Source organism: Mixophyes fleayi, chromosome 4, assembly GCF_038048845.1.
Source record: "Mixophyes fleayi isolate aMixFle1 chromosome 4, aMixFle1.hap1, whole genome shotgun sequence".
Taxonomy (NCBI): Eukaryota; Metazoa; Chordata; class Amphibia; order Anura; family Limnodynastidae; genus Mixophyes; species Mixophyes fleayi.
The window spans coordinates 38,877,926-38,904,626 of NC_134405.1; the positions used below are offsets into that span (position 1 = coordinate 38,877,926).

Consider the following 26,701-nt stretch of genomic DNA (forward strand, 5'->3'; position numbering starts at 1 on the left):
ATCAAGTCAGCACAATGAACTCTTTGTCATATTCCGCAAACCATTCCTGAACAAGTTTTGCAGTATGACAGGGAGCGTTATCCTGCTGAAATAGGCCACTGCCATCAGGGAATACTGTGGTTGGTCTGCAACAATCTTTATCCACAAGAATGCCAAGGTTTCCCAGGAGAACATTTCCCAGAACATCACGCTGCCTCCGCCGGCTTGTCTTCTTGCCATAGTGCATCCTGGTGCCACCTCTTCCCCAGGTAAATGACACACACACACCTGGCCCTCCACATGATGTAAAAGAAAATGTGATTTATCAGACCAGACCACCTTCTTCCATTGCTCAGTGGTCCTGTGCTGGCACTCACGTACCCATTGTAGACACTTCCGGCGATGGACAGGGGTCAGCATAAGCATTCTGACCGGCATGTGGCTATGCAGCCCCATAAGCAGCAAGCTGCGATGCACTGTGTGTTCTGACACCTTTCTATCATAGCCAGCTTTAACTTTTTTCAGCAATTTGTGCTACAGTATCTCTTATGTGGGATTATATCAGCGGTAACCTTCACTTCCTACCCAGTCGCTGGTTCACTGTTTGTCCTTCCTTGGACCACTTTTGTTAGGTACTAACAACTGCATATCAGGAACACCCCACAAGACCTGCTGTTTTAGAGATGCTTTGACCCAGTCGTCTAGCCATCACAATTTGGCCGGCCCTTATCAAAGTCGCTGAAATCCTTACGCTTGCACATTTCTCCTGCTTCCAACACATCAATTTTAAGAACTGACTGTTCACTTGCTGCCTAATATATATCCCACTCCTTGTCAAGTGCCATTGTAACAAAATAAACAATGTCATTTACATCACTTGTCAGTGGTTTTTATGTTGTGGCTTAGTGTATATGGCAAATTCTATTTATGGTATCATTATGATCATCATAATTTATATAGCGTTAGCTAATTTCGTAGCACTTTATAATTGAAAAAATAGTGGATAAGGCTATTTGTGCAAAATTACTTTTGAGGATATATTTTAATGAACATGTATGTAATACAATAAAAGAAACCTTGTTGCAAATCGAGTATGTACCTTGTAATATTACTGTCGTTGACAAACGCATATCCTTTAGACCACTTTTTGCGTACCTGGTTAGAAAACGTAGTGCACATTTTATTGTAACTGGCTTAAATAATGAACAACTTTCCTTTGTATGTCGCCATTCTCTTCTGCATCTAGAATTGTGGCATCTACTGGGCCAGAGTTTAATCTGCGAACCCTCCGAGCTGTGCGTGTCCTGCGACCTCTAAAACTGGTGTCTGGAATCCCAAGTAAGTGAACTCCATATTGCTTTTTATAAATGCCTGGTGTGAAAAGTGTTGCATCTTGATTTGAAATGTAGACTGTGTTTTTTTTTCGTTAATTTGTTTTGTGAGCCGGGAAATTTTTATCTACAAATGTCCATGAAGTGTTCTTTATGTAGCTTGGCTGATGTCACGGATGATCATAATGATGTCTTGTGTTGGGCTGACTATGAAATGGGTTTGACTGTTCATATCAAGGGGTAAATGTATCAAGCTGAGAGTTTGCCGGTGGGTTTGAAAAGTGGAGATGTTGCCTATAGCAACCAATCAGATTCTAGCTATCATTTTGTAGAATATACTAAATAAATTATAACTAGAATCTGATTGGTTTTTCAAACCCGCCAGAAAACTCTCAGCTTGATACATTTACCCCCAAGTGTTAAAAAAACTCCCTTTAAAATTGAGTTTCTCCTGTGGGCATGCCTCCCTCCTGGGTGGAGGACCTATTATATTTTTTTTTGCAGCTTGTACAGATGCAGGAGATGCCACATAGAAGCCTTCAAGAAGGATTCAATCCATTTAAGAGCAGTACCTGATTATTATTATTATTGCCTTTTTTTTGTATAGCGTCAACATATTTTCCCTGTCACCAGGGCCAGTTTAATCAGAGGCGAATTACTCTACCTTTATACGTTTGGGCTGTGGGAGAATGTGCAAACTCCCCTTTAACACTTGGTTGAATCAAACTTAGTGGTTCCACCTCTACAGCTCTACTGCTGTAGAGGTGAGTATGGATCAGGATGCCTGTGTACTGACATAGATGGAATTTCTAAATGGGGATAGACGGAGGCTTGCTTAGAGGAGGAGCTTAATTTTGGGTGAAGGTTTGTATTACCCATAATAAATTTATTTTCACAATTAAATATATGCATTCTTCTCTCCAGAAAAAATATATTGTGGTCCCATTTTAAATTTAAACCACTGTCCTTTTACTATAGCATAGTTTATGAAGCAGTTCTATGTGAGATTAGTGCTATTAGAATGCAATAAATGGAAGCAGGAAGAAGGAATGTTTGCATTAGCAGGTAAAGCGTAGTGTTAATTCTGGAGAAGATCTCTGCTTATCACCAGAAACAGGAGAGGGCCTGCAAGGGGGTAGAGGGCATTTCCCCCATGTTGCTCTTATTACAAAGTAGGGCTTCATTATTTCTGCAATTAGTGTATTCAGCAGTTCAGTCATTGGAAAGTGAACTATATGTGGCTACTTAGTTTTTCTGACCTTCTTGTACCAGTAGTCACATATAAGAAAGCTGATGAGTTCCTGCTGTTTAGAACCTGTAAATGTGAGCATGTTCCGAGATGGACATGACCTTACCTTGGTGAAATGTTGCCAGCTCTGTGCTGAGCTGGCCATTCCTGTCACTGATGCAGAACCTGAACTGCATTCAGGAAATGTGTCACCAGGGAATGTTTGCCAGATGACCATATTGATATTTAGTCATCGTTATCAGACTACACATTTAACTGTTCAACTCCCATCAAATATTAGAGTTGATAGATACAGTCTTGCCACTTATTGACCAAAATATTGTTTATTCTTGATTTTTTTTCCACCCCCCCTGTATATAGTGTATGTGACATTGTGGCATTGTGGTTTGCCGTGACTATGATGCTGTTTGTGTGTTACTTATTCCTCCTATTATATTGTTATTACTCACTGAACCACAGTTTAACAGTGCCTATATATATATATATATATATATATATATACAGCATGTTTACCCAGCATCCCCTATGTTTGTAAATGTTTACCTAGCACATACCTAAGCATGTTTATGAATGCTTACCTTGTATCCCCTATACATATGAATGTTTGTCCCATAACCCCTCATTTACCCAATTGTCACAATACTGGGTCTCCTACTGGCTCTTTACGCAATTGGTAATCCACGAACATTGCACTCAGATCTAACCGGAGCTACTCCAGCATTAGATCACCATCACCGGGATCATGCGATAACTTTCCCTGTACCATCAATGTGGGTGCAGGTTGTATACCTAGGCAAATATCTTGAACACAAAAAAAGTGTTTTTTGTTTTCAAATAATTAATTCAAATGGCTATAGCACTTTAAGGAATATGTTACACTAAACAGCACAGAGTAACCAGACTATAAAGAGAAAACAGACATATTCCCCAGACACGCTGGGTCTCGAATTGCCAGCACAGTTTGCTTGATCACAGCTCCAAGTACTCCTTCTGGCAGCAAGGTAGTGATCAGGCCTGACTGTCACCTCACTTTTGGTGGCCATACAAGGACAGTGAATACCGGAAAAGTAATAAGTTCAGCTATGAAACCCTAGAAAGATTTCTTCAAGCCAACAATCGTCTCTTCTAGATGTTCCAGTGGGAACCATAATCCTCAGCCAGTCCTGTCAAAACCAAGTCTCTCTTTCCTTTCTGGGCAACAGCTGTTATGCCCCCTTTGTGTTTGTTTATGAACATCTAGGAGGAGCCACATTTCTAGTCGACTCTATTGAGGCCCGTTATGTCCTGAAGGTGGTTCAGGGTGCAATCATTGCTTCTCACTTACCCTTTCTAAAGCTGACTTCCTGAAGTCTGGAGAAAAGGGACATTCACGGTGGCCATAGATCTTGTTTCACAAAGGGGCAAGGATGCTCCTAAAAATGCCCTCTCTCCATCCCTTTATAGCATTGCAATATTCTGGCTCCACAAAATGCAATCTTATTGTTACATTGCTGTGCCAAAGTTGGCAAAGCAGTGCACCCAACCCATACTTTCCAAGGTGTGCCCTCTTTCCAACCAACTTCTTCCTTGGCCTGTGCAAACATCTGTTCCTCTGCCGATGTTGGGATACCAGATTTATGTTACCTTTTTTACAACTCAGACTAGCTGAGGACAAACTGGTACCTGTCACGTTACCAGAGGGACTTCAACTGGATCCTGATAGTTCAGCCGAGATTGACGTTACTTCAGCGAGGGGCGCGGAGTCTAACAAGTGAAAGGTGTTCACCAGAGATTCCCGCAAGGGAATATGGGCTTTTGCGGCTTCCACTTGCAGGTCGCGGTCCCCTGGAGAAGTTCTCAGCGAACACAGCAGACGGAGCGTAGAATCAGGTGGAAGCAGCGCTGTCACTTGATAGCGGTGTTTAGGCGGGAGGTTTGGCAGCGTTGTCACTCGAGAGAGAAAATATAACTGAGATGTTCAGCGAAGTAGTCACTAGGGAGCTGGTTAGCAGGAAAAGATAGTGTCGCCACTTGCTTTACCGGAATGCTAGCAGCGTAGTCACCTGGAGGTGAGTTCCCCGGAGAGACGTAGCTTGGAAGCTTGAGAGAATAGCAAAGACACAGGAGCTGTTTCCAATCTTAAAGTCAGGGATTGACTGAAAGAACCAGCATTGAGTTCTGGTCAGAGGAAGTAGATATAGTGCAGTTCCAATTGACCAGCCAATAGAGGGCAGTGAGAACACATAAAGCAGTTAGACGGTTCTGCGCATGCGCAGAACCACTGAGCGCTGAACGGAAGAAGGGGAGAGACAGCGCTGGAGAGTTGCAGCAGCGTGGACCAGGTAAGTGAAAGGAATAGCGGGTCTTGGTGGGGATGGCCTCTGTAGTTAGCGGGTACACCCGCCGGCTCCCGGGGAGGCAGCGGGAGTCCGGTGCGTGACAGTACCTCCCCCTTTAGAGGTGGGCGCCGAACACCTAGGACCTGGTTTCTTCGGAAATTCGGAATGAAATTTTTTCAGCAGAAGAGGAGCACGGATGTCTGCAGCCCGTACCCAGGAGCGCTCTTCGGGACCGTACCCCTTCCAATCCACTAAATACTTGATTGTTCCTCTAGAATTTTTGGAATCCAGAATATGGCTGATCTCGAATTCATCAGTTTGTTGGAGAGAAAGGGGAGTGGTAGATGTGACAGGAACCGAGAACCGATTAATGATGAGTGGTCTCAATAAGGAGATATGAAAGGCATTGGCAATACGTAGAGTGGGTGGTAGCCGTAGCTTAAAACACACGGGACTGATTACTTGAATGATCCTGTAAGGACCAATGTAGCGAGGAGCAAGTTTCATGCAGGGCACTTTAAGACGGATGTTCTTTGTAGATAACCACACCTTGTCGCCAACCTTCAAAAGAGGAATAGCTCTGCGTTTTTTATCTGCTGCCAGCTTGTAGCGAGTAGAGGATTTCTGAAGGGCCTTTCGAACTCGAGACCAGATGGATAGAAAGTCCTGTCGAAGAGTGTTAACTGCTGGAACTTGGGTGGGAGGGAGGGCTGAAAACTCTGGCATACGCGGATGGCCTCCAAATACCACGGAGAACGGAGTGGTTGATGTGGATTCGTGAAAGGAATTGTTATGTACGAACTCTGCCCAGGGTAGCAAATCCACCCAATTACTCTGGTTGGCTGAAGAAAATATCCTGAGAAACGTCTCCAGATCCTGATTGACCCTTTCTGTCTGGCCGTTGGTCTGGGGATGATATGCGGAGGAGAATTTCAGACGGATACCCAGAAGATGACAAAGGGATCTCCAGAATTTTGAGACAAATTGTACCCCACGATCCGAGACAATTTCAGCGGGGCAGCCATGTAGTCGGAAGATTTCCTTAATGAAATGTTGAGCTAGACATGCTGAGGATGGAAGGCCGATGAGTGGAACGAAGTGTGCCATTTTCGAGAAACGGTCCACAATAACCCAGATGGTATTAAATTTATTAGCTGGAGGTAGGTCAGTGATGAAGTCCATGCTAAGATGGGTCCATGGCTTGGTAGGTAGTGGAAGAGGTTGAAGTAACCCTTGTGGAACCTGGCGAGGAATTTTGTTTTGGGTACAGATAGGGCAGGCAGCCACGAAATCTTTAACTTCGGAGTGGAATTTGGGCCACCAGTACTGTCGAGAGAGTAGTTCGAATGTTTTACGAGAGCCAAGATGACCTGAAAATCGTGAAGAATGACACCAGTGAAGAAGGCTCTTCCGTAGATGAGGAGGAACAAATGTTTTTCCCTGGGGGGGAATGGGGTTTGAGGAAGTTGAGAATAATTTAATGCATTTGGAGTCCAGGATGGGACGTTCCAGCAAGGTGTCTGATCCCAAATTTTCTGGGAAAGCCCGGGATAATGCATCCGCTTTCCTATTTTTGATACCGGGTTTGAAGGTGACCCGTAGATCAAAGCGGGTAAAAAAGAGGGACCAGCGGGCTTGACGTGGATTCAGGCATTGGGCTGACTGGAGATAGAGTAGATTCTTATGATCCGTGAAGATCGTAACCGGGTGACGAGCCCCCTCTAGAAGATAACGCCACTCAGTTAGAGCCAACTTCATGGCCAGGAGTTCTTTATCCCCAATGGCGTAATTACTCTCTGCTGGCAGGAACTTGCGGGAGAAGAAAGCGCAGGGATGGAACTTGCCTTGAATATTTTTTTGCGAAAGAACTGCTCCTACACCGGTGGAAGATGCATCCACCTCTAGGAAAAAAGGAAGAGAGACATCGGGTTGCTGGAGGATAGGTGCCGATGAAAAGGCTCTTTTGAGAAATTGGAACGCTTCCAATGCTTCTGCGGTCCAATTTTGCGGGTTTGCCCCTTTTCGGGTGAGAGCTGTCAGAGGTGCCACCACAGATGAGTAACCAGCAATAAAGCGCCTGTAATAATTGGAGAAACCCAAAAAACGTTGAATGGATTTGAGTGTAGTTGGTTGGGGCCAGTTGATTATAGCATGAACTTTTCCCGGGTCCATTTGTAGACCGGAGCCAGAAACCAAATAGCCCAGGAACGGCAACTTAGGGACCTCAAATATGCATTTCTCCAATTTGCAGAACAAATGGTTGGTACGTAATCTGGAAAGAACTTCAGCCACATGTAAACGATGATTGGGAAGATCTTTGGAGAAGATTAAGATGTCATCCAGATATACTACGACATTGGAATATAGCAGATCGCGAAAGATTTCATTCACAAACCCCTGGAAAACGGCTGGGGCGTTACATAAGCCAAACGGCATCACTAGATATTCGTAATGGCCGTCCCGTGTATTAAAAGCCGTCTTCCACTCATCCCCAGAGCGAATCCGGATCAGGTTGTAAGCTCCGCGTAGATCGAGTTTAGTGAAGATTCTCGCACCTTTAATGCGATCGAAGAGTTCGGTGATTAATGGAATGGGATAGCGGTTTTTAATAGTGATGGAGTTCAGGCCTCTGTAGTCGATACACGGACGGAGAGCTCCATCTTTTTTTTTCACAAAGAAAAACCCGGCCCCGGCGGGTGAGGAGGAAGGTCTGATGAAACCACGTTGCAGATTTTCCTTGATGTAGAGTGTAGTAGCCTCTGTTTGGGGCAGTGAGAGCGGATAGACTCGACCTCGTGGAGGAGTTTTCCCCGGAATGAGATCGATGGGGCAATCCCAAGCTCGATGGGGTGGTAGACGCTCAGAGGAGGCTTTAGAGAAGACATCCGAAAAGGAAGAATACTGGTGCGGTAACATAACTGTGGTGGGTTCTGAAGGAATCTGTGTGAAGCCGAGAGGTTTGACTGGTATTAGGCATTGGCGAGGGCAGGCAGGACCCCACGCAATGATTTGTGATGAAGGCCAATCCAGATGGGGTGAATGTAGATGAAGCCATGGTAGACCTAGGATGATTGGGCTGATGGTTAGTGGGAGAACGAGAAAGGAAATCTTTTCCCAGTGGAGAGCCCCAACTTGCATGGAGATGGGTTTTGTTCGTTTAAGAATACTTCCATTAGGGAGACGGGAACCGTCAATGCCCGTAGTAGCCAAGGGCTTTTTCAGCGGAACAGTGGGCAGCGCTAGCCTAGTAACCAGAGATTGTGACATAAAGTTCCCGGCTGCTCCAGAATCCAACAAGGCCTTGGACGACTGGGGCCCTGAAAGCAGATGTAAGGTGACAGGGAAAGAACACGTTAGATCTGGAAAAGAAGTTGGAGAGGAAGTAAGAGTCCCTAGACTGACCTCTCCAGTGCAGGCTAGGGTTTGTCGTTTCCCGAACGCCGGGTACATGAAGCCAGGAGGTGACCAGGATCTCCACAATATAGGCATAGTTTATTCTTCATTCTTCTCTCTCTTTCATCCGGAGATAAACGGGAGCGCCCCAGTTGCATAGGCTCATCCGTAGATGTAGGTGGTTGAAAACGAGGAGCTAGACGAAAGGTAGACCTTCTAGGAAGGTCTTTCTCGGACGATCTTTCCCGAAGCCGAAGATCTACCCGGTTGCAGAGAGAAATTAGGGCATCCAAGGTGGGTGGCAATTCTTGAGAAGAGAGGGCATCCTTGATTTTATCTGACAGCCCTTGCCAGAAGGCAGCAACAAGAGCCTCATCGTTCCACTGGAGCTCGGAAGCTAGGGTCTGAAACTCAATAACGTATTGAGCCACAGAACGGGAATTTTGACGTAGTCTTAGGATGCTAGTAGCAGCGGACGTCACTCGTCCCGGCTCATCAAAAATCCTCCTGAATGCCGAAGTGAAGGCGGAAACATCATTGAGAAGATTGTCATTACGTTCCCAAAGAGGCGAGGCCCATGCCAGGGCTTTCCCGGATAGGAGGGAGACCATATAAGCGACTTTTGACCTGGGAGTAGGAAAATTCTGAGGTAATAACTCAAATTGAATGGAGCACTGATTTAAAAAGCCTCGGCAAGAGGTAGGATCACCATCAAATTTGGAGGGTGTAGGCAAACGCAGAGAGGAAGCGGCTGCAGCAGGGACTTCGACTGCTTGTGGTTGAGCAGCCGGCTGAGGCGGGGTCTCCTGTAAGGCGTCTAAACGGGATGCAAGAGTTTGCAAACCTTGCAGAAGTTGCATCTGAACTGCATCCTGACGCTCCACTCTTCCAACCAGGTGTTGAAGCATGTCCTTGGCGGAAGGTTCTCTATCAGGATCTGACATGGCTGGTTCTTAGTGTCACGTTACCAGAGAGACTTCAACTGGATCCTGATAGTTCAGCCGAGATTGACGTTACTTCAGCGAGGGGCGCGGAGTCTAACAAGTGAAAGGTGTTCACCAGAGATTCCCGCAAGGGAATATGGGCTTTTGCGGCTTCCACTTGCAGGTCGCGGTCCCCTGGAGAAGTTCTCAGCGAACACAGCAGACGGAGCGTAGAATCAGGTGGAAGCAGCGCTGTCACTTGATAGCGGTGTTTAGGCGGGAGGTTTGGCAGCGTTGTCACTCGAGAGAGAAAATATAACTGAGATGTTCAGCGAAGTAGTCACTAGGGAGCTGGTTAGCAGGAAAAGATAGTGTCGCCACTTGGAAGTGCTTTACCGGAATGCTAGCAGCGTAGTCACCTGGAGGTGAGTTCCCCGGAGAGACGTAGCTTGGAAGCTTGAGGGAATAGCAAAGACACAGGAGCTGTTTCCAATCTTAAAGTCAGGGATTGACTGAAAGAACCAGCATTGAGTTCTGGTCAGAGGAAGTAGATATAGTGCAGTTCCAATTGACCAGCCAATAGAGGGCAGTGAGAACACATAAAGCAGTTAGACGGTTCTGCGCATGCGCAGAACCACTGAGCGCTGAACGGAAGAAGGGGAGAGACAGCGCTGGAGAGTTGCAGCAGCGTGGACCAGGTAAGTGAAAGGAATAGCGGGTCTTGGTGGGGATGGCCTCTGTAGTTAGCGGGTACACCCGCCGGCTCCCGGGGAGGCAGCGGGAGTCCGGTGCGTGACAGTACCCCTATGAGTTCAGAATAACTTAAGACAGGCAACTGACACAGTACAAGCTGGACAGGGACCAAGTTTGATGTCCTCCTGCTTTTAGCAGGTACACAGAGGCTTGAAGATCCACACACTGGCACAATCCTAGACTAATCCAACAGGAGCAGTGACGTCTTTTGGTTTTGTTTACCTATTTACTTATCTATTAGCACACGTTTATAAATATAACACTCAATGTATGCTTCAGTCTATTAATTGTCCCTGCGTATGTTTGTGACTATACATCTCACAATGGGAATATTTGAGCTGTTTCTTGGCTTGTCTGTTGATGGTAGTTATTACGGCAGATGTCTGTTATATTTTACCTTTGTCTTGTCCTTATCCCTGCAGGTTTACAAGTAGTACTGAAGTCTATTATGAAAGCCATGATTCCCCTGCTCCAGATTGGACTGCTGTTGTTCTTTGCTATTCTCATTTTTGCTATCATTGGGCTTGACTTCTATATTGGAAAATTCCATAATTCCTGCTACGAACCTCAGGGAGGTAAGATAATCCTGTTCTACTGATTTGTGACACACTCCACACTTAATGTTTCACCGCCAGGTTGAGAGATTTAAAAATGTACAAGCCAGCTCAATTGTTTTGCCAAAGGGCACAAAAGACCTAATGCAATTTGTATATCTGTGCATACTCAAGAAACAGGTTTAGCAGATTGCTATCAGTCAGTGCTTCACAGTGTCAGATGCAAAATATACAACTAAGGTAAACCACATCTATACATCAAGATTAACTTATATACAAAACTTGATCAAATTAATATTACCTTGTAGGTATAGTTACTTGACATTTTATTATTATATGAATGTAATGTTTCAACATTAAGAACCCAAACACACACTGCATCCTCCTATAGACCCACACGTGCTTAATTATCATGCAACTTCTCCAGTTCCACATAAGTGTGAAAAGTGGAAGTGACATGTCCTATCCAGTTATTAGTCCTGATTGCCAGATGACCGAATATGTGTTCAATTTGTCCTTACAAGTTGATGGCCTGATTGGATAGATCTTGTCATTTGGTGGTCATCATATCACTTGTGGTCCAATTAGTATGTTTAGCAGATGATTAATCACACATATGTTCTGATTGTAGTAATTGTTTTCTTGCTTTGCCCTGAATGATAGCATCTGATCAGCTTTTAAATGCTGTAGCCAGTTGTTTGTGGCCAGTGATAGGCCATATATGCATCCACTTTTGAACAATTTGGTCAGCCAAATTGGCAAACATGATTGTAGCATTAGTTTACTTGTTCCATTGCTCTAAATGTTTCACTGACTCTTTGGTCCGGTCAGAGAACACGTGTTGTAAAACTTTATATGTTTTCATGCAGATGAAATCAAGGTGGAGGGTCTCTGTGGCAATGAGTCATCGTCGCGCAGCTGCCCCAATGGTACTGTATGCTACGACAAATGGGAGGGACCGAATAACGGCATCACTCAGTTTGACAACATCCTGTTTGCAGTACTCACTGTATTTCAATGTATAACCATGGAGGGCTGGACAGAAATATTGTATCATGTAAGTATGACAAGATGTATATTAAAAACCTTATATCCAAGTCTAGTGGAAAATAAATGTACAGAACTTGGAGAGATACATACATATATATTACACCAACATAATTATTATTATTTTTCATTGTTTAAATAATAATACACCTACACTGGTTCTATGACAGTGGGAGCATTGCACTATAATGACCTGCCTTTGCACTCATCAGTCCTTGTTGTAAGATCTTTGCAGGTCTCATTGGTGCATTAGTAAGCCACGGTATAACAGACTCACCTTCCTGTCTGGGCCGGGGAGGGTTATGATTCCTCTTAGCCCCAACCAGTGTGTGGTGTTATTCGAGTAAAAATGAACCACACAACCTGCACGTCGATAGGATGTGTTTCTCAACCCATCCTGGGCAGTCAGAGACTGTAGTAGGTAACTAATGCCACATGTAGGGTCATTCTTATCCCCCATTCCATTGGGACATAGATGTACAAAGATTTTGGTCAAGTATTCACCAAACCTTTGCGCAGTATATCTTGGTATAACACAAATCAAAAAAGTTAAGTAATAAAGTAAAATAAACTAAAATTGTTCAATGTATACCTTTCAGTTCTCAACTTGATCCAAGAGTCCACAAGTAATTCTTAGGTGGAAAAAATCCTCATATTTCTGCTATCATTCATCACAGAATAAAAGTCTATCAGAGGAGAACCATTTATATAACATCCTAAACATTGGTTGTGACTTTTAGTATCACGGGAGATTATGGGACTAGTTTTCAAACAATTGCCCATAGTCCTGGTTAGTTGACCCTAACAATCAGAGTATTGGATTGGATGTAAACCTTTTCCTGCACTTCTGATTGGTTAGAAGGTTCAATCAGATCAGATCAGACATATTGGGGCAGTACTAGTAGTGTGTTATTGATTATTTTAAATCAAGATGAGGACTGAGGGCATTGATTCATTATGACAAGAAGGATGGATTTATAGTCAAAATATTTATTGAACAAGGCTGGATTTTTTTGGTTATATTTTCAAACTTTTTACATTTTTTGTACCATGGTACACTGATTAGAGGTCAAGAGGAGCTGCTAAATTTCCTAACCACCACTGTATAATGAAGGGCATTCAGAAGGGCATCGAACTTGCCGGGGGCTGGTTTAGTAATTTCGAGGCAGAGCACTTTGCCATAAATTAGGTGCTATATAAATTTTTTCATTGGTCTTTCAAATTAACATTGATCCTACTAATAATTATAGCAGGTCCAACAAATATCTCCTTCTGTTCAGTTCTGATTTTGCACCGCTCCTGAATGCTGGACTTACAGCTAGTGAGCCAGACAGGTAGGAATGAAGGAGCAGAAAGCATTGCTGTACCTAAGTAAGGTCTTGATGAGTATGGATGTAGAAGAGAGTATGACTATACAGCAAAGGATGTAGAAAATGTATAAATGTATAGCAGAGAGTATGACTGGACAAAGACAGATGTAGACGAGAGTATCTATGGACAAAGATGGATGTAGTAGAGGGCAGGAATGGACAAGGATGGATCTAGATGAGAGTGTGAAAGAACAGAGATGGATGTATAAGAGAGAATGAATAGACAGCGACCAAGGTAAGAGAGGGTGGAATGGTAAGATTTGGATCTAGGAGAGAGTATGAGATGAGTGTAGGAGAGCGTTTCAATGGACAGAGATAGATGTAAAGGAAAATGTAGATGGATAGAGATGTATGTAGGAGAGATTATAAATGGACAGATTTGGATGTAGAAGTATGCGTGAATAGAGATGTATGTTATAGACCAGTGTTTCTCAACTCCAGTCCTCAGGACCCACTAACAGTGCAGGATTGCCAGGTGACCAGTGAAATAATTATACTACCTGCTACACTGTGTCAGTCAGTAATGAATACACCTGTGCTCCAGCAAGGAGATATGGAAAACATGTACTGATAGGGGATCATGAGGACTGGAGTTGAGAAACACTGATGTAGATAATGTGAATAGACAGAGATGGATTTAGAAGAGAGTATGAATACACTGATGTATGTGAGTATAAATGGACATAGATGGATGTAGGAGAGATTAGGAATGGATAGACAGGAATGCATGAGAGAGTATGAATGAAAAGGTGTAGGGTGTAGAAGATAGTATGAATAGAAAGACATGCAAGTTGGAGAAACTATGAATGGGCAGAGATGAATGTAGGGATGAGAATGTACGGACAAAGATGGATGAAGGAGAGAGTATGAATTTAGAACAATGGACAAAGCAGACAGTGTAAATGGACAGCAATGGTCATAGGAGAGAGTATGAATAGAAAGAGATGAATGAAGGAGTTATGGACAATGATGGATGTAGGACAGAATATGAATGGCTAGTGATATATGTAAGTGAGAGAGAGAGTGAATGGACAGTGATGGATGTAGGAGAGAGTATGAATGAACAGATGCATTTAGAAAAGATTAGGAATGGATAGTCATGGATGCTAGAGGGGAGAGAGTAGAACTGAATAGAGAAGGATTCAGGAGAGACTATGAACAGGCAGCAATGGACATTGCAGAGAGTATATATGGACAGAGATGATTGAAGGAGAGAGTATTAATGGACTGTGATGGATGTAGGACAGAATAAAAGTGGACAGAAATGGATGTAGCAGAGAATATGAATTGGTAGAGATGTATATAGAAAAGAGTATGAAAGGATATAGATGGATGTAGGAGCGAGTGCCAATGGGCAGTGTCAGGCGCCGTCCCCGCTTATCCACGTCAGACGGGGACGGACGCCTATCTCCCCAGCCGAGCGCTCTGTTGCTTAGCACACAGATGCGCTGCGGCTTTCTGGTCAGCTTGCCTGTTGGGTGCATGCGCCCTACCTCCGCCCCGTTGCCTAGCAATGGGACGCTACTTTTACTCAGCGTGCCGCCCCCTGGCTCTCCCTATCAGCAGCTGCCTGCCTCTATTTAAACCTAGCTCTGACGCCATTAGGGCGCCAGAGTAACAGGTCCAATTACCTTGTATCCTGGTTCTCCCTGCTATTTCCAACTTCCCTGTTCGCTCCTACTCTCTCGTTTTTGACCCGGCTTTGGCGACCATTCCTGTTTCTGTGTGACCCATATTGTTCCTGCGACCTCGGCTTGTTGACCACTCCTCTGGATTCTCCTTGGTACCTTGCATTCCCGATTGGCTTGACCCGGACCGCCTGACCCTTCTACACTACACCGGCAACTGGCTAGTAGGACCGCGACCTACGTGCCCTGTGCAGCGAAGTCCAAACCTCCTTGCGGGGGTCCCTGGCGAATACCAGGGGTACGGTAGACTTCGCACCTGCTAGTTCAGTGGCACTAATACCGGTTAGTGTTTGCTCCATTGTAATCCTCAGTAGGACTACGCCCTGACAGACAGATGGATGTAAAAAATTGTATGGATGGATAGATATGGATGTAAATATAGATAGATGTAGGAGAGTGTGCCATTGGATATAGATGAATATAGAAGAAATTATGGATGGATAACAATGGAAGTAGGAGAGAGTATGAAGAGTTGTAGGAAAGACTTTGAACTGGTAAAGCTGGATGAAGGATATTGTGTGAAGTGAAGTATATAGTGGAAAGTTTGAATTGACAGAGATGGATTTAGGAGAGATTGTGAATGGATAGAGATGGACTTGGGGAAGAGTTTTAAAGGATATAGATTTTGTAGGAATGGACAGATATGTATTTAGAACAGAAATTGAATTGAGAAAGATGAATGGGCGAGAGAGTATGAATGGATACTGCTATATGTAGGAGAGATTAGGACTGGAAAGACATGGATGTAGAAGAGAGTATGAATGGACATAGCTTGACATTGGATAGGGTGTGAATGGATAGAGATGGATGTAGGAGTGAATATATATTGACAGAGATGGATATACAAGAGAATATGAATGGACAGAGATGGATGTAGGAGTAAGCATGTATGGACAGAGATGGCTCTTGGAGTGAGTATGTATGGACAGAGATGGATATACAAGAAAGTATGAATGGACAGTGATGGATATTGCAGAAAATCTAAATGAACAAAGATGAATGTAGTAGAGAGTATGAATGGGCAGGAATAGATGTAGGAGAAAGTATGCATAGATAGATATGAATGAAGGAAAGAGTGTGAATGGAAAGAGATGGATGTAGGGAGTATGAATGGACAGAAATTGATGTAGGGGACAGTATGAAGGAACACAGGTGGATGTAGGAGAGAGCATGTTTGGACAGAGATGGATGTAGAAGAAGTATGCTTGCAAAGAGATGGATGTAGTAGAGAGTTTGAATGGATTGACATGCTTGTAAAAATATGCATGGAGAAATTGGAGGAGAGAGTAGGAATGGGCAGAGATGGATTTAGGAGAGAGTTGGAATTTAGAAGGATGGATGTAGGAAAGAGTATGAATGGGCATAGGTGGACAATGGAAAGATTAGGAATTTATAGACATGGATGGAGAAAATTGTATGAATGGACAGACAAGAATGTAGGTGAGAGTAGGAATTGATAGAGATGGATGTAGGAGAGCGTGGGAATGGTGAGTAATCAAAATAGAAGAGAGTATGAATGGACATAGATGGACGTAGGAGAGGGTATGAATAGACAGAGATGGTTGATGAAGATAGTATGAAGTGAAAGAGAAGGATTTAAGAGAGAAAATGAATGGACAAAAATGAATGTAGGAGAAAGTATGTAATGGACAGAGAGAGATGTACAAGACAGTATGAATGAACAAAGATGGATGTATGAGAGCATATGAATGGACCAAGATGAATGTAGGAGAACATATGTATGGATAGACAGATATGTATTTAGAACAGAAATGGAATTGAGAGAGGTGAATGGATGAGAGAGTATGAATGGATATAGGTGGATGTAGGAGAGAGTATGAATGGACCAAGGTGATGTTGCGTAGAGTATGAATGGACACAGATAGATGTATGAGAGAGTATGAATTGACAAAGATGAATGTAGGAGAGCATATGTATGTATAGACATGGATGTACTAGAGAGTATGAATGACTGAGATGGGTGTAAGAGAGTATGAATGGAAATAAGTGGATGTAATAATTAGTGTGAATGGACAGAGATGAACGTATGAACAGATAGAGATGGATGCTGGAGAGAGTATGAATGGACATCCATGGATATATGAGAAATTATGAATGTTGGAGAGAGTATGGTTATAAATAGATGAATTTATGAGAAAATTTTAATGGACAGAGATGAATGTTGGAGAGAATATGAAAAGACCACGGTGGAAGTAGGAGAATTGGCCCTGAATAGATTCAGGTTCTGCTCCCAAAGCTGATGGAACGATGTTGTGCTCTGAAATCCCCACAGTGACATCAGAATGTCAGTGGGAAACATGTACACGAGAATCACTATAATAAACAAAAATATACACACTGTAAAAGTTCTTTATTGAGGGTTGTTCACTTCAAACCAGTTTACAAAAGTAATTGCAAAAGTAAGGGAAAAAAACTAAAGCAAAGACGCTCACACCATAGTGAAATATGGCTCAAGCGACCTGTAGGCACAGGATATTCTGAGGTGGTAGATTTGTCAAATATTCTAAAAAGGAGACATGGATGTGTTGCCCATAGCAAGCAATCACATTCTAGCTATGATTTATTTAGTGTATTCTATAAAATGATAGCTAGAATCTCATTGGTGGCTATAGGCAACACATCCACGTTTCCTTTTTAGTCTGGAGAGTCATAGTGTGTTTACCTTTGCAATTGAAAAATAAAATAAGAGAACAAGAGGGGGATCAAATGTGACTGTCAACGTTGGTTTTCTGCACACTCTCAACTTTTGGTACCTTTACCTCCAGTACATTCTGGGGAACTTACATCTGTTAAATATAACTCAAAATAATATTACATTTTGTGTAAAGAATAAACATATCCAAAACTCATCAAAATGGATATTTTTTTAAATCATTTAAGTGCATAAGTAGTCACTTGGTATAAATTTACTCAGATTAGTGGGTACTTTGAATACATTTACACATGCTAAGGAGTACTTCATTGACATTAACACTCTTTAGAAGGCACTTGGAAAACATTTACCATCACACTGGGTAAAACAGGTTGACAGACACTGCTCTAAGCTAACACTTCAGTGAGTGACAGTGTGTATTTGTGACCTGGGGAAGTAGTGGTCTCCTACTGTCTCTCTGACCTGGGGAAGTAGTGGTCTCCTACTGTCTCTCTGACCTGGGGAAGTAGTGGTCTCCTACTGTCTCTCTGACCTGGGGAAGTAGTGGTCTCCTACTGTCTCTCTGACTTGTGGAAGTAGTGGTCTCCTACTGTCTCTCTGACCTGGGGAAGTAGTGGTCTCCTACTGTCTCTCTGCTCAAGGGCAGCATCATAATATAAAGGGAAGTGGTACACCCCTCCCCCTCCTTCCCATTCTCTGACAGCAGAGACGCTCTCTTTCTTAGGATGCTTTCTCCTGCCGGTTGTATTTTTAGCAACAAGAAACGGGCACAGGAACCTTTCACTGCACACGGTAGATTAGAGCACCACCCCTATTTTCCTACAGGGACATGAGGGAGGAGGTAACCCTACCGCTGCTGGAAACCTGAATAACATTTCCACACTATAAATGTCATGTACTTATAACAGATGTATTATACAATCTAAACAGTATTCTGATTTATCAGTCTTTGATTTATTACATGTCCCCTCTTCCCATGACTGCCCTGTATCGCTGATCTGTTATTATATGGGCCATCATCCTATAACTGTCCTGTATCTATCACTGATTTATTACATGCACCTTTTCACATATATGTATTATTTATGTTTCATTAAATTACCTAACATCTTATAACTGTCTTGTATCTATCACAGGTCTTTTGACTGCTCACTCATTCTATAATTGTCCTATATTTGTCACCAATCTATTTCATAACCACTCATCCTATAACTGTCTTGTACTTATTGCTAATCTGTTATTCTATAACTTGTACCTATCATTAATTTATTACATGACCCCTCATCCTACTGCTGACTTGCATTTTTCACCGGTCTATTACATGACCCCACACTGATCTTTTACAAACGCTCTCATCCTATAAGTTTTCAATATCTTTAGTAGATATGATATGCCAGCCTTCGTGCGTTTCAATGAAAGAAGACCTTGGTGTTGTCTCTAAAAATGAGGTTTCCTTACCCCTGTAATTAAATTGTTATAGAAAAGCACACAGGCGGAACTGAAGGGTGAGAGAAAATATACATATAAACTGTAATATCAATATGGCGATAGGTGTGAATTAGTGATAATATAAATTGTGAATAATACCAAATTGATCCATGATGATTAAAATATATATAACCATAGACTTACAGAAAGGGTAACATGGTAATGGACAAATATTTGTAAAGTACTTTGATTCTAAGTATTAGTAGTAAAGACTAATCATACTCATCAGTCATCAGAAGCAGTGTGAAAGTTCAGGCAGGGATAGCGGTGAGACTATGTCCTGTACCTAACACACATCTATTACACGACCCCTCATATCCTATAGCTGATACCAGAGGCGGAACTAGCAAGCTGTGGGCCCCGGTGCAGAGAAGCTAGGAGGAGGGGAGAAGGGTACTGGTGCCCACATCTCGCTAATTCCGACCCTCTGCATCTGCCGTGCAGCGGGCCCCATTATCTCCATGGGCTCGGTGCACCGCACCTGCCTCACCAATGATAGTTCCGCCACTGGCTAATACTGATCCTATAACTGTCTTGTATCTGCTATCAGTCTATTAAATTACCTATTGTCCTATTACTGTTAGCTACCACTGATCTATTACATGACCTCATCTAATTACTATCATGTATCTATTACCGATCTGTTATTACATGACTCCTCATCCTATAACATTTCTGTAATTATTTCTCATCTGTTTTATTACACAATCCCTTATGTCCTCTATGTATTAATTATCTTTTATTATATGATCTTTCATCCTATAACTGTCCTGTATCTATTAAATGACAATTTATCCTATTACTGTCCTATAATTATCATTGATCTTTTAAATGAGTCCCTCATCCTATAACTATCATGTATCTATTTACAATTTCGTACATAACTACTTTTGTAATATGTAATATAGCTTTCATCTACTTTTTATTTCTCTGTCTTTAAGTGTAAGACATCTGCTATATTTTACCTATACCTTTCTCTTCTCTACAGAGTAATGATGTGTTTGGCAGTGCATGGAACTGGCTTTACTTCATACCCCTTATCATCATCGGCTCCTTCTTCATGCTTAATCTTGTTCTCGGTGTCCTTTCAGGGTAAGCGCAACTGGTGTTAAAGGCGAAAAATATGTTATGTCAGCTGAGTACTCTAGAGCTATGTTTATATATATATATATATATATATATATATATATATATATACATATATATATATATATATATATATATACACACATATTTATATATATATATATAATATATATATACACATATATACATATATATATATATAGATATACATATATATATATACATATAAATACATATATATATATATATATATATATATATATATATATATATATACATATATATGTGTGTATATATATATATATATATATATATATATACATATATATATACGTACATATATATATATATTATATATCTTATATATCAGTGTTGCTTGCATAATACTTTAAGAAAACCTTTTGTGTAGTTATGTTGAGAAAACATTATTGGAGTTTATTAAGTTATTATATAGCTCCTGAAAAGTAAGGGAATATTGAGTGTGTGTTTATTTCAAGTGACAGATAGTTGAATTTCCTCACTTTAATATGCTGGATTAAATTCAATATACATGTTGTGTTTCGTATTTTCTCCTGCATACAGAGAGGTATTTTTCTTTAATCACTAAACTAATCATCTATAGAAAGATACTCATCCTCACAAAAGACATGTCCTAAATAACTAAAGATAGGTTTAAGCAAAATGGTTACGTCACGACGAGAAAATAGTTAATATAACCAATGATAAGATATCTTTGATTCCCAAGCTGACAACTAAACTGCAATTATATTTGCCGCCCAATATGCTAAGCATGATAATTAGCGAGATAAAATAAAGATAAAAGTTATAATTAAAATAGGATTGGGAATAAAAGAGGACAGGAGCAAAAAATCTCCAAAATTGGGATTAAAGGATGTCTTGAATTGTTAGATTACTGATAAGCTTAACCTTGAAAGACTAAGGGGTAAATGTATTAAAGTCCGGTTTTTACCCCTAAAAGTTAGAACTGTTTCTGACACCTAACAGTCATTATCCTCTTCTTCATCTGTTTGTGCAATTTGCCTCTGCACAGTTGTGAAATCAGTCACTAATGCAGGATCCAGTCCTAGTTCCTCTGCCGAATTTAGAGTCAGTGGAATCTGCTGCACACACGGCATATATCATCATCACCATTTATTTATATATATAGCGCCACTAATTCTGCAGCGCTGTACAGAGAACTCACACACATCAGTCCCTGCCTCATTGGGGCTTACAGTTTAAACTCCCTAACATACACATACACACATACACACACACACACACACACACACACACACACACACAAAGACTGGGGCCAATTTTGATAGTAGCAAATTAACCTATCAGTATGTCTTTGGGGTGTGGGAGGAAACCGGAGCACCCGGAGGAAACCCACACAAACACAGGGAGAACATACAAACTCCTAACAGATAAGGTCATGATCAGGAATTGATCTCAATAACACAGTACTGTAAGACAGAAGTGCTAGCCACTTAGCCACCGTGCTGCCCATATCTTACCTGCTTTATAATTAATATTATTTTGATATCTGTCACCGACTACGTACTCGTTTATCGTAGAGACGCATATTGAGGCATACCCTAGAGCAAATGTGTGGAGAGATTCAAAATTAGATGTTTTGAATTTTGATGCTTGAGTGCTTCCCAAGAACTTCAGGTTTGGTGCATCATGTGAGAAAGCTGCATAGCACTCCATCAAATGTTGGAAATAATTGACTTGGGCTCTATTTGCGCTCCATGCAAGAAGAGAGGCCCTGGCCTCAATTACAAATTGGCATAGCATTTGAAATCGTGTAAGACCCGCCATCTTCAGATATGTTCCTGCATGAGACACTACCGAAGCCAATTTGGCCGGGGCAGTTGATGATGATGAATCACATGTTTGAACAATGTCCACAGTAGCCCTCCTTGCTGGAATACTGGACCTTATTATCCGAGCAGTTCTCTCGGCGGCATCATCTGTCAGAAACCACTCCTCACCAATTGGAATGCATGCCCTGGCAGAATTCATTTGATTCAGAGCAGAAGCTACACAGGCTGTCCGTGCAGCCACTGCTTTCGAGGCCAGCATGATTAAATGCATAATGATAGTAGTGTAAGCCTCATTTTTAATGCCAGGTAGATTGACGACTGTCGCTTGATGATTGTAAGTATCATCGGATTGTGCAAGGTGATCATATTCGATTGCTTCAACCGTGATTCTTTCATGATCATCATTATGGAGTAGAAGTCCTGATCTCGTTGGGATGGTTATGACTTTCATGGCTATCCCGTGCTGCTTACCAAATGTAGTTAGAGCATGCGCAGGGTCGTGAACACCTCCTAGCAAGACAGATATCACCAGCCCAAACCTGATCTCATTGCCGATGTCATCGTTCATAAGCGCTGCATCTAGTGCCGTCGCAAGATGTTTCCAATATCCTGCATATGTGTCATATTGATCACAAAACACTTCAGCTCAGATGAAGTACCCCTCATCTGACGGGCCAAGTCAGCGGCAGCCGGATTAGAAGAGCGTCCAGTACTGGTCAGCAGAGAATCTCCGAGATTGAATAGTTTACTCATTTTAAGACCTGGTCCAAAGCGAAACAGATACAACAACCTGGTCTGTTTACAAATGATTAAAACTCTCCCTGTCTATCTCACACACTAACTTCTGCCTTATCAATTATGCCATCACCAAGGTTTTCTGAAGAGCTAACACTTACTCAGGAAGCCTGTGGTTCTCCCTTTATTTAAACTAATATTTAACAACTTACTTTAATCAGAGTTATTATAAGCCATATGATCTCCCTTGACCCTGATTTATAATAAACCAAATGATCTCCCATGACCTACAGTTATAATAAACCAAATGATCTTCCCTGATTCAGAGTTATCATAATCCAAATGATCTCCTCTGTTAATTCCACAATGTTTAAAATATAAAAAAAACAAAAACAAAAATCACATGCAAAGATATTGGACAATAGATTCTTATGAAATAAAAAGGATTAAACATCAGGTAAATGGTACACTATGAATTATCAGATTTCTGTCTGCTGGTGGAGCATCAGTTCACTAGAATACTTCTCAATATGAAATTGACTCCCAAAAATGAACAAATCTTTTACAGAACATTTTAAGCATGCTTAAACCCCCTTCCACTGTGATGTGAGCACGAAAAAGCCTGTGTAATTGCAAATAAGTTTTTACAACGATCTCTTCAAAACACATCCCTAGTTAGGGATTCTTAATATTGGCCTAATGTTTTATAAGAAGATGATATTGCCCCCACACAAAATGACATAAGTTCTCCTTCATTTGCAAATAAGACATGAATATTTGATATTTACGAAAGAATGGCAGTTTCCTGTGTTCTTATTTCTTTTCATTCAAACTTAGCCCAGTGGCTCAATCTCTTATCACCCAGTTGAGATGTCCTAAGATATCACAGAACCACAAAGAGTGTGAGGGGTCTGTTGTTGGATATTATTGAAGGATATTTATATAAACCTAAAAAGAGATTCCAAGAAGTTTTAGCCTTTACAACCTGTGCCATAAATTGGTATTGGACACTCTCAACGCAGCTAAGAAGAATCAGCTGGATATCTCTATACATAAATATATCATGGGTAAAGCACAGTAATTTAGAGACAATCAAAAGATAAAATTAGTCTCCCCCTGTCCTGTTTTAACCCATGAATGGACACAGAACTGTTATGAGCCACACCAAGTTTGTATCTCAAACATCTATTTGCAGTGACTGTAAGTAGCTTGCATATGACATTGTTGTTCCCCCTTTCTCTTCTCTCCTTCTGTTCTGTGGCATAAGGGGCAGCTGATTAAAGTTCTTACATCCCCAACTTCTATAGAGTCCCTTCAATATGCTGGTCGATAATGTGTACTGGGGAGCTTGGGTTCCAGAGAGTGAGCACCCATACTCACATATTACAGTTCTTACGACAGTCAGGGTTAGCTAACTTCTAAGCTCTCATCTTACCAAAGTTGATACGCGCTTCGGCATTACACTATACTTGGATTCTCTCTCTCGATTCTTGACATGGAACCACTTCTTGTTCCTCTTGACATTGATCTAGCACTAGGAAGTGTAAATCTGCAACCTCCTTCCTGTAAAAAAAAGTGTCACTCCCACTCTTATACCACAAGGGATTACACAAAGTTTGGGCACACAGTGTGACACAGCATTGTGCTTCTCATCATTCCACGCAAACATTGCTCACCTTACAATTTTCCATGTGATTCCATAGAAATAAGTGCTAGGTGTGCAGGTGCCCTCATCCTTACCCAATGGTCATACTGTATACTGCTTTCCTCTACAATGTTTTCTGCTGTCTCTTAGCATTCACTGCTCTTTCAATAAAAGGATGACTTCTAAACTTTCGTATGAGATGGTCACCCTCTAACTTCAAATTATGACCTCCTGATCTGGCTGTAGTAAAGGAATCATAGAGACAGCATCTGACCCCTTCCCAATGGACTTATGACTATCCTAGATGCGGGAGATATAGTACTTTTACATTTTATCTTATACAGGGAGTTCGCCAAAGAGAGAGAGCGAGTAGAGAACCGCAGAGCCTTCATGAAACTGAGGAGACAGCAGCAGATTGAAAGGGAGCTGAATGGATACATGGAATGGATATCGAAAGCAGGTGGGGTCAGAGGCTTCCTGTGACTATAGAACTGCAGCATGTTGTGTCTGTATCGCTCCTACTTTATACAAACATACATTGTTTACCTGGAGACTTATTAAGCGTCTTTTGGGATTGAGAAAAATTTAAAAGATTGTTGATTTTCACAATCTATCGAGTCATGAAAAGATATGAATTCACGTGCCTCATGCCTCAGCGATGTCGCTAGTACCAGGCTGTATTCCCATGAATATTGGTAAAGTCCCCAAAATAATTGGAAACACTTTTCTGAGAATAGCAGTGTAGTAAACAACTGGTAGTTTAGTAACAAAAAACAACATACAAAGACTATTTTTTAGAATGTTTCAAACATGTTTCATTATTGCATACATTTATTATTATAATCATAGAGTGCTGCAATTTAGCCTGTGCAGCCAATGAAGCAGGGAGTAGTTCTGGTATACCGGATTAATACCCGGTATTTATCAGTGTGCCACCCATTTTCAATGTTAGTTTATAAAAGCATGGTGTGGTTAATGGTCTCTCATTAATGATAGTTTATGTTCCCCTCTGCTAGTTGCACAAAAATACAATTATTACCTTTCACACAGGAAGAGTCTCTACTGCCCCCTACTGGGGTATATCATGATAAAGAAAGGACAGGGTAGTGTCGGTAGTTCCCACCATAAGACAGGCATCAGCAATCAATAACACATTACTCCTGCGTCTTTGACCTCAGATATACCACACAACTGAGTGTAGCTGCTTAGACAGTGAGTTTTCTATCCCCAAAGTATTTTTGAATCTGCAGTTATGAATATCAAATACACTTAGGGTTACCAGATCAGCCATGTAAATCTGGACACACATTAATTATACATGCTTCATGACTGTTATTATTTACGCTGCATGGTTGCATAGTAAAACCTGCAGGCATGCACTATTGCATATAGTGTGGTCAGTCAGCAGTGTGTAATTCATACATGTCTGGATTTACATGGTCCATCTGGCAACCTCTACACTCCATTCATTGTACCTCCCCTAACAAATACTACACTGTCACCAGGGTGAATGTGTAATCTCTATATACTCTATACCAGCTTCTATATATTCTATACCAACCTGCAGGTGTTGTGAAACTACAAGTCCCAGCATGCTTTGCCAGTAGATATCTAGCCAATAGCTAGCAGGGCATGCTGGGACTTGTAGTTTCACAGCACCTGGAGTGCAACAGGTTGTCCAGGCCTGCTCTATACTGAAATATACCACTCACAATCATAGGGATGGTTAGCCAGGTTAATAGCAAACAGGAGGACGGAGTGCAATAACTGACAAAGTACCACAACAGTTGAACACCCAGTGGTTGCCTACTTTTGCTCTAGAGCGATATGAATAAGCTGAGCAACAGACTGGAAATTGCATATGAATATTGGCAAGTTAAATGAACTACATCTTTATTCTCAACATTTTGTAAAATGTGTGCAAAGAACCTGCTCATTTTAACCTTGTTTTTTTTTTACTGTGCTTCCAGTGGATCAGCCAATGAGAACCCCTGACGTGTATTTTGTAAACTGTATGTTTCTTTCTCTCTCTCCACTCCATATGTTACACTTCTCTCTTAACTAATCTTCGTCTCGGATTTCTTCTTTCCCTTTTGCTTTCCCCAGAAGAAGTGATTCTTGCTGAAGATGATAGTGATGTTGAGAGACTTCCTTACGATGGTAATTCAGCTGTGATAGCTATAGGGGAAGCAGCATAATGGGGAGGGGGTCAAATAAATGGGAAGTGCCCTTGCATATTACTACCACCGCTTGTTGCTGTATGGAGTCTTAACTGTAAGGTGCTTAAGGGGGTTGTATGTCAAGTACAGTATATAAAATAGTTTTGGTCACTGAAATAAATATGAACATACGTTTTTTATGCCGTTAATAACTGGAGAAATTATCTGCTCTACTTTCATTTGGCTTCTGAGAGAAATGTTCATTATGATGACAGCATTTTCTGGTGGGAGGGAGGGAAATTAGAGGCTGTAGTGAGTATTCAAAAATTACTATATAGAAGACCAGTGATGGGCAGCACGCGGCCCTTCCTTAACCCACAGCCCTCGTCTCCTTCATACTTTATTGTCAGATTTGTCTGCTATAGCTGTAGCACTTGTCTAAAATGCCTGCTGATATGTTATTACAGATAGGTGTCT

General features: G+C 41.6%; 2 protein-coding genes across 8 annotated transcripts in view; one reads left to right on the forward strand and one right to left on the reverse strand.

Moving 5' to 3' along the window:
- The window catches only part of LOC142151223 (surfeit locus protein 4-like), a 194,794-nt gene that overhangs the window by 130,475 nt on the left and 37,618 nt on the right, over positions 1 to 26,701 (reverse strand). The gene's annotated exons all lie outside the window — the stretch shown is intronic.
- CACNA1A (calcium voltage-gated channel subunit alpha1 A) overlaps positions 1 to 26,701 on the forward strand; it is a 165,399-nt gene that overhangs the window by 21,647 nt on the left and 117,051 nt on the right. For 5 of the 7 annotated variants that reach the window (XM_075206610.1, XM_075206615.1, XM_075206612.1 and 2 more), the window contains exons 3-8: positions 1,226 to 1,317; positions 10,369 to 10,521; positions 11,370 to 11,557; positions 19,756 to 19,859; positions 24,410 to 24,525; positions 26,175 to 26,225. In XM_075206610.1, the coding sequence (XP_075062711.1) occupies positions 1,226 to 1,317; positions 10,369 to 10,521; positions 11,370 to 11,557; positions 19,756 to 19,859; positions 24,410 to 24,525; positions 26,175 to 26,225 (704 nt within the window). Of the gene's footprint in view, positions 1 to 1,225; positions 1,318 to 10,368; positions 10,522 to 11,369; positions 11,558 to 19,755; positions 19,860 to 24,409; positions 24,526 to 26,171; positions 26,226 to 26,701 lie in introns of all 7 variants that reach the window. The other 2 variants (XM_075206614.1, XM_075206613.1) reach the window with 1 other exon arrangement.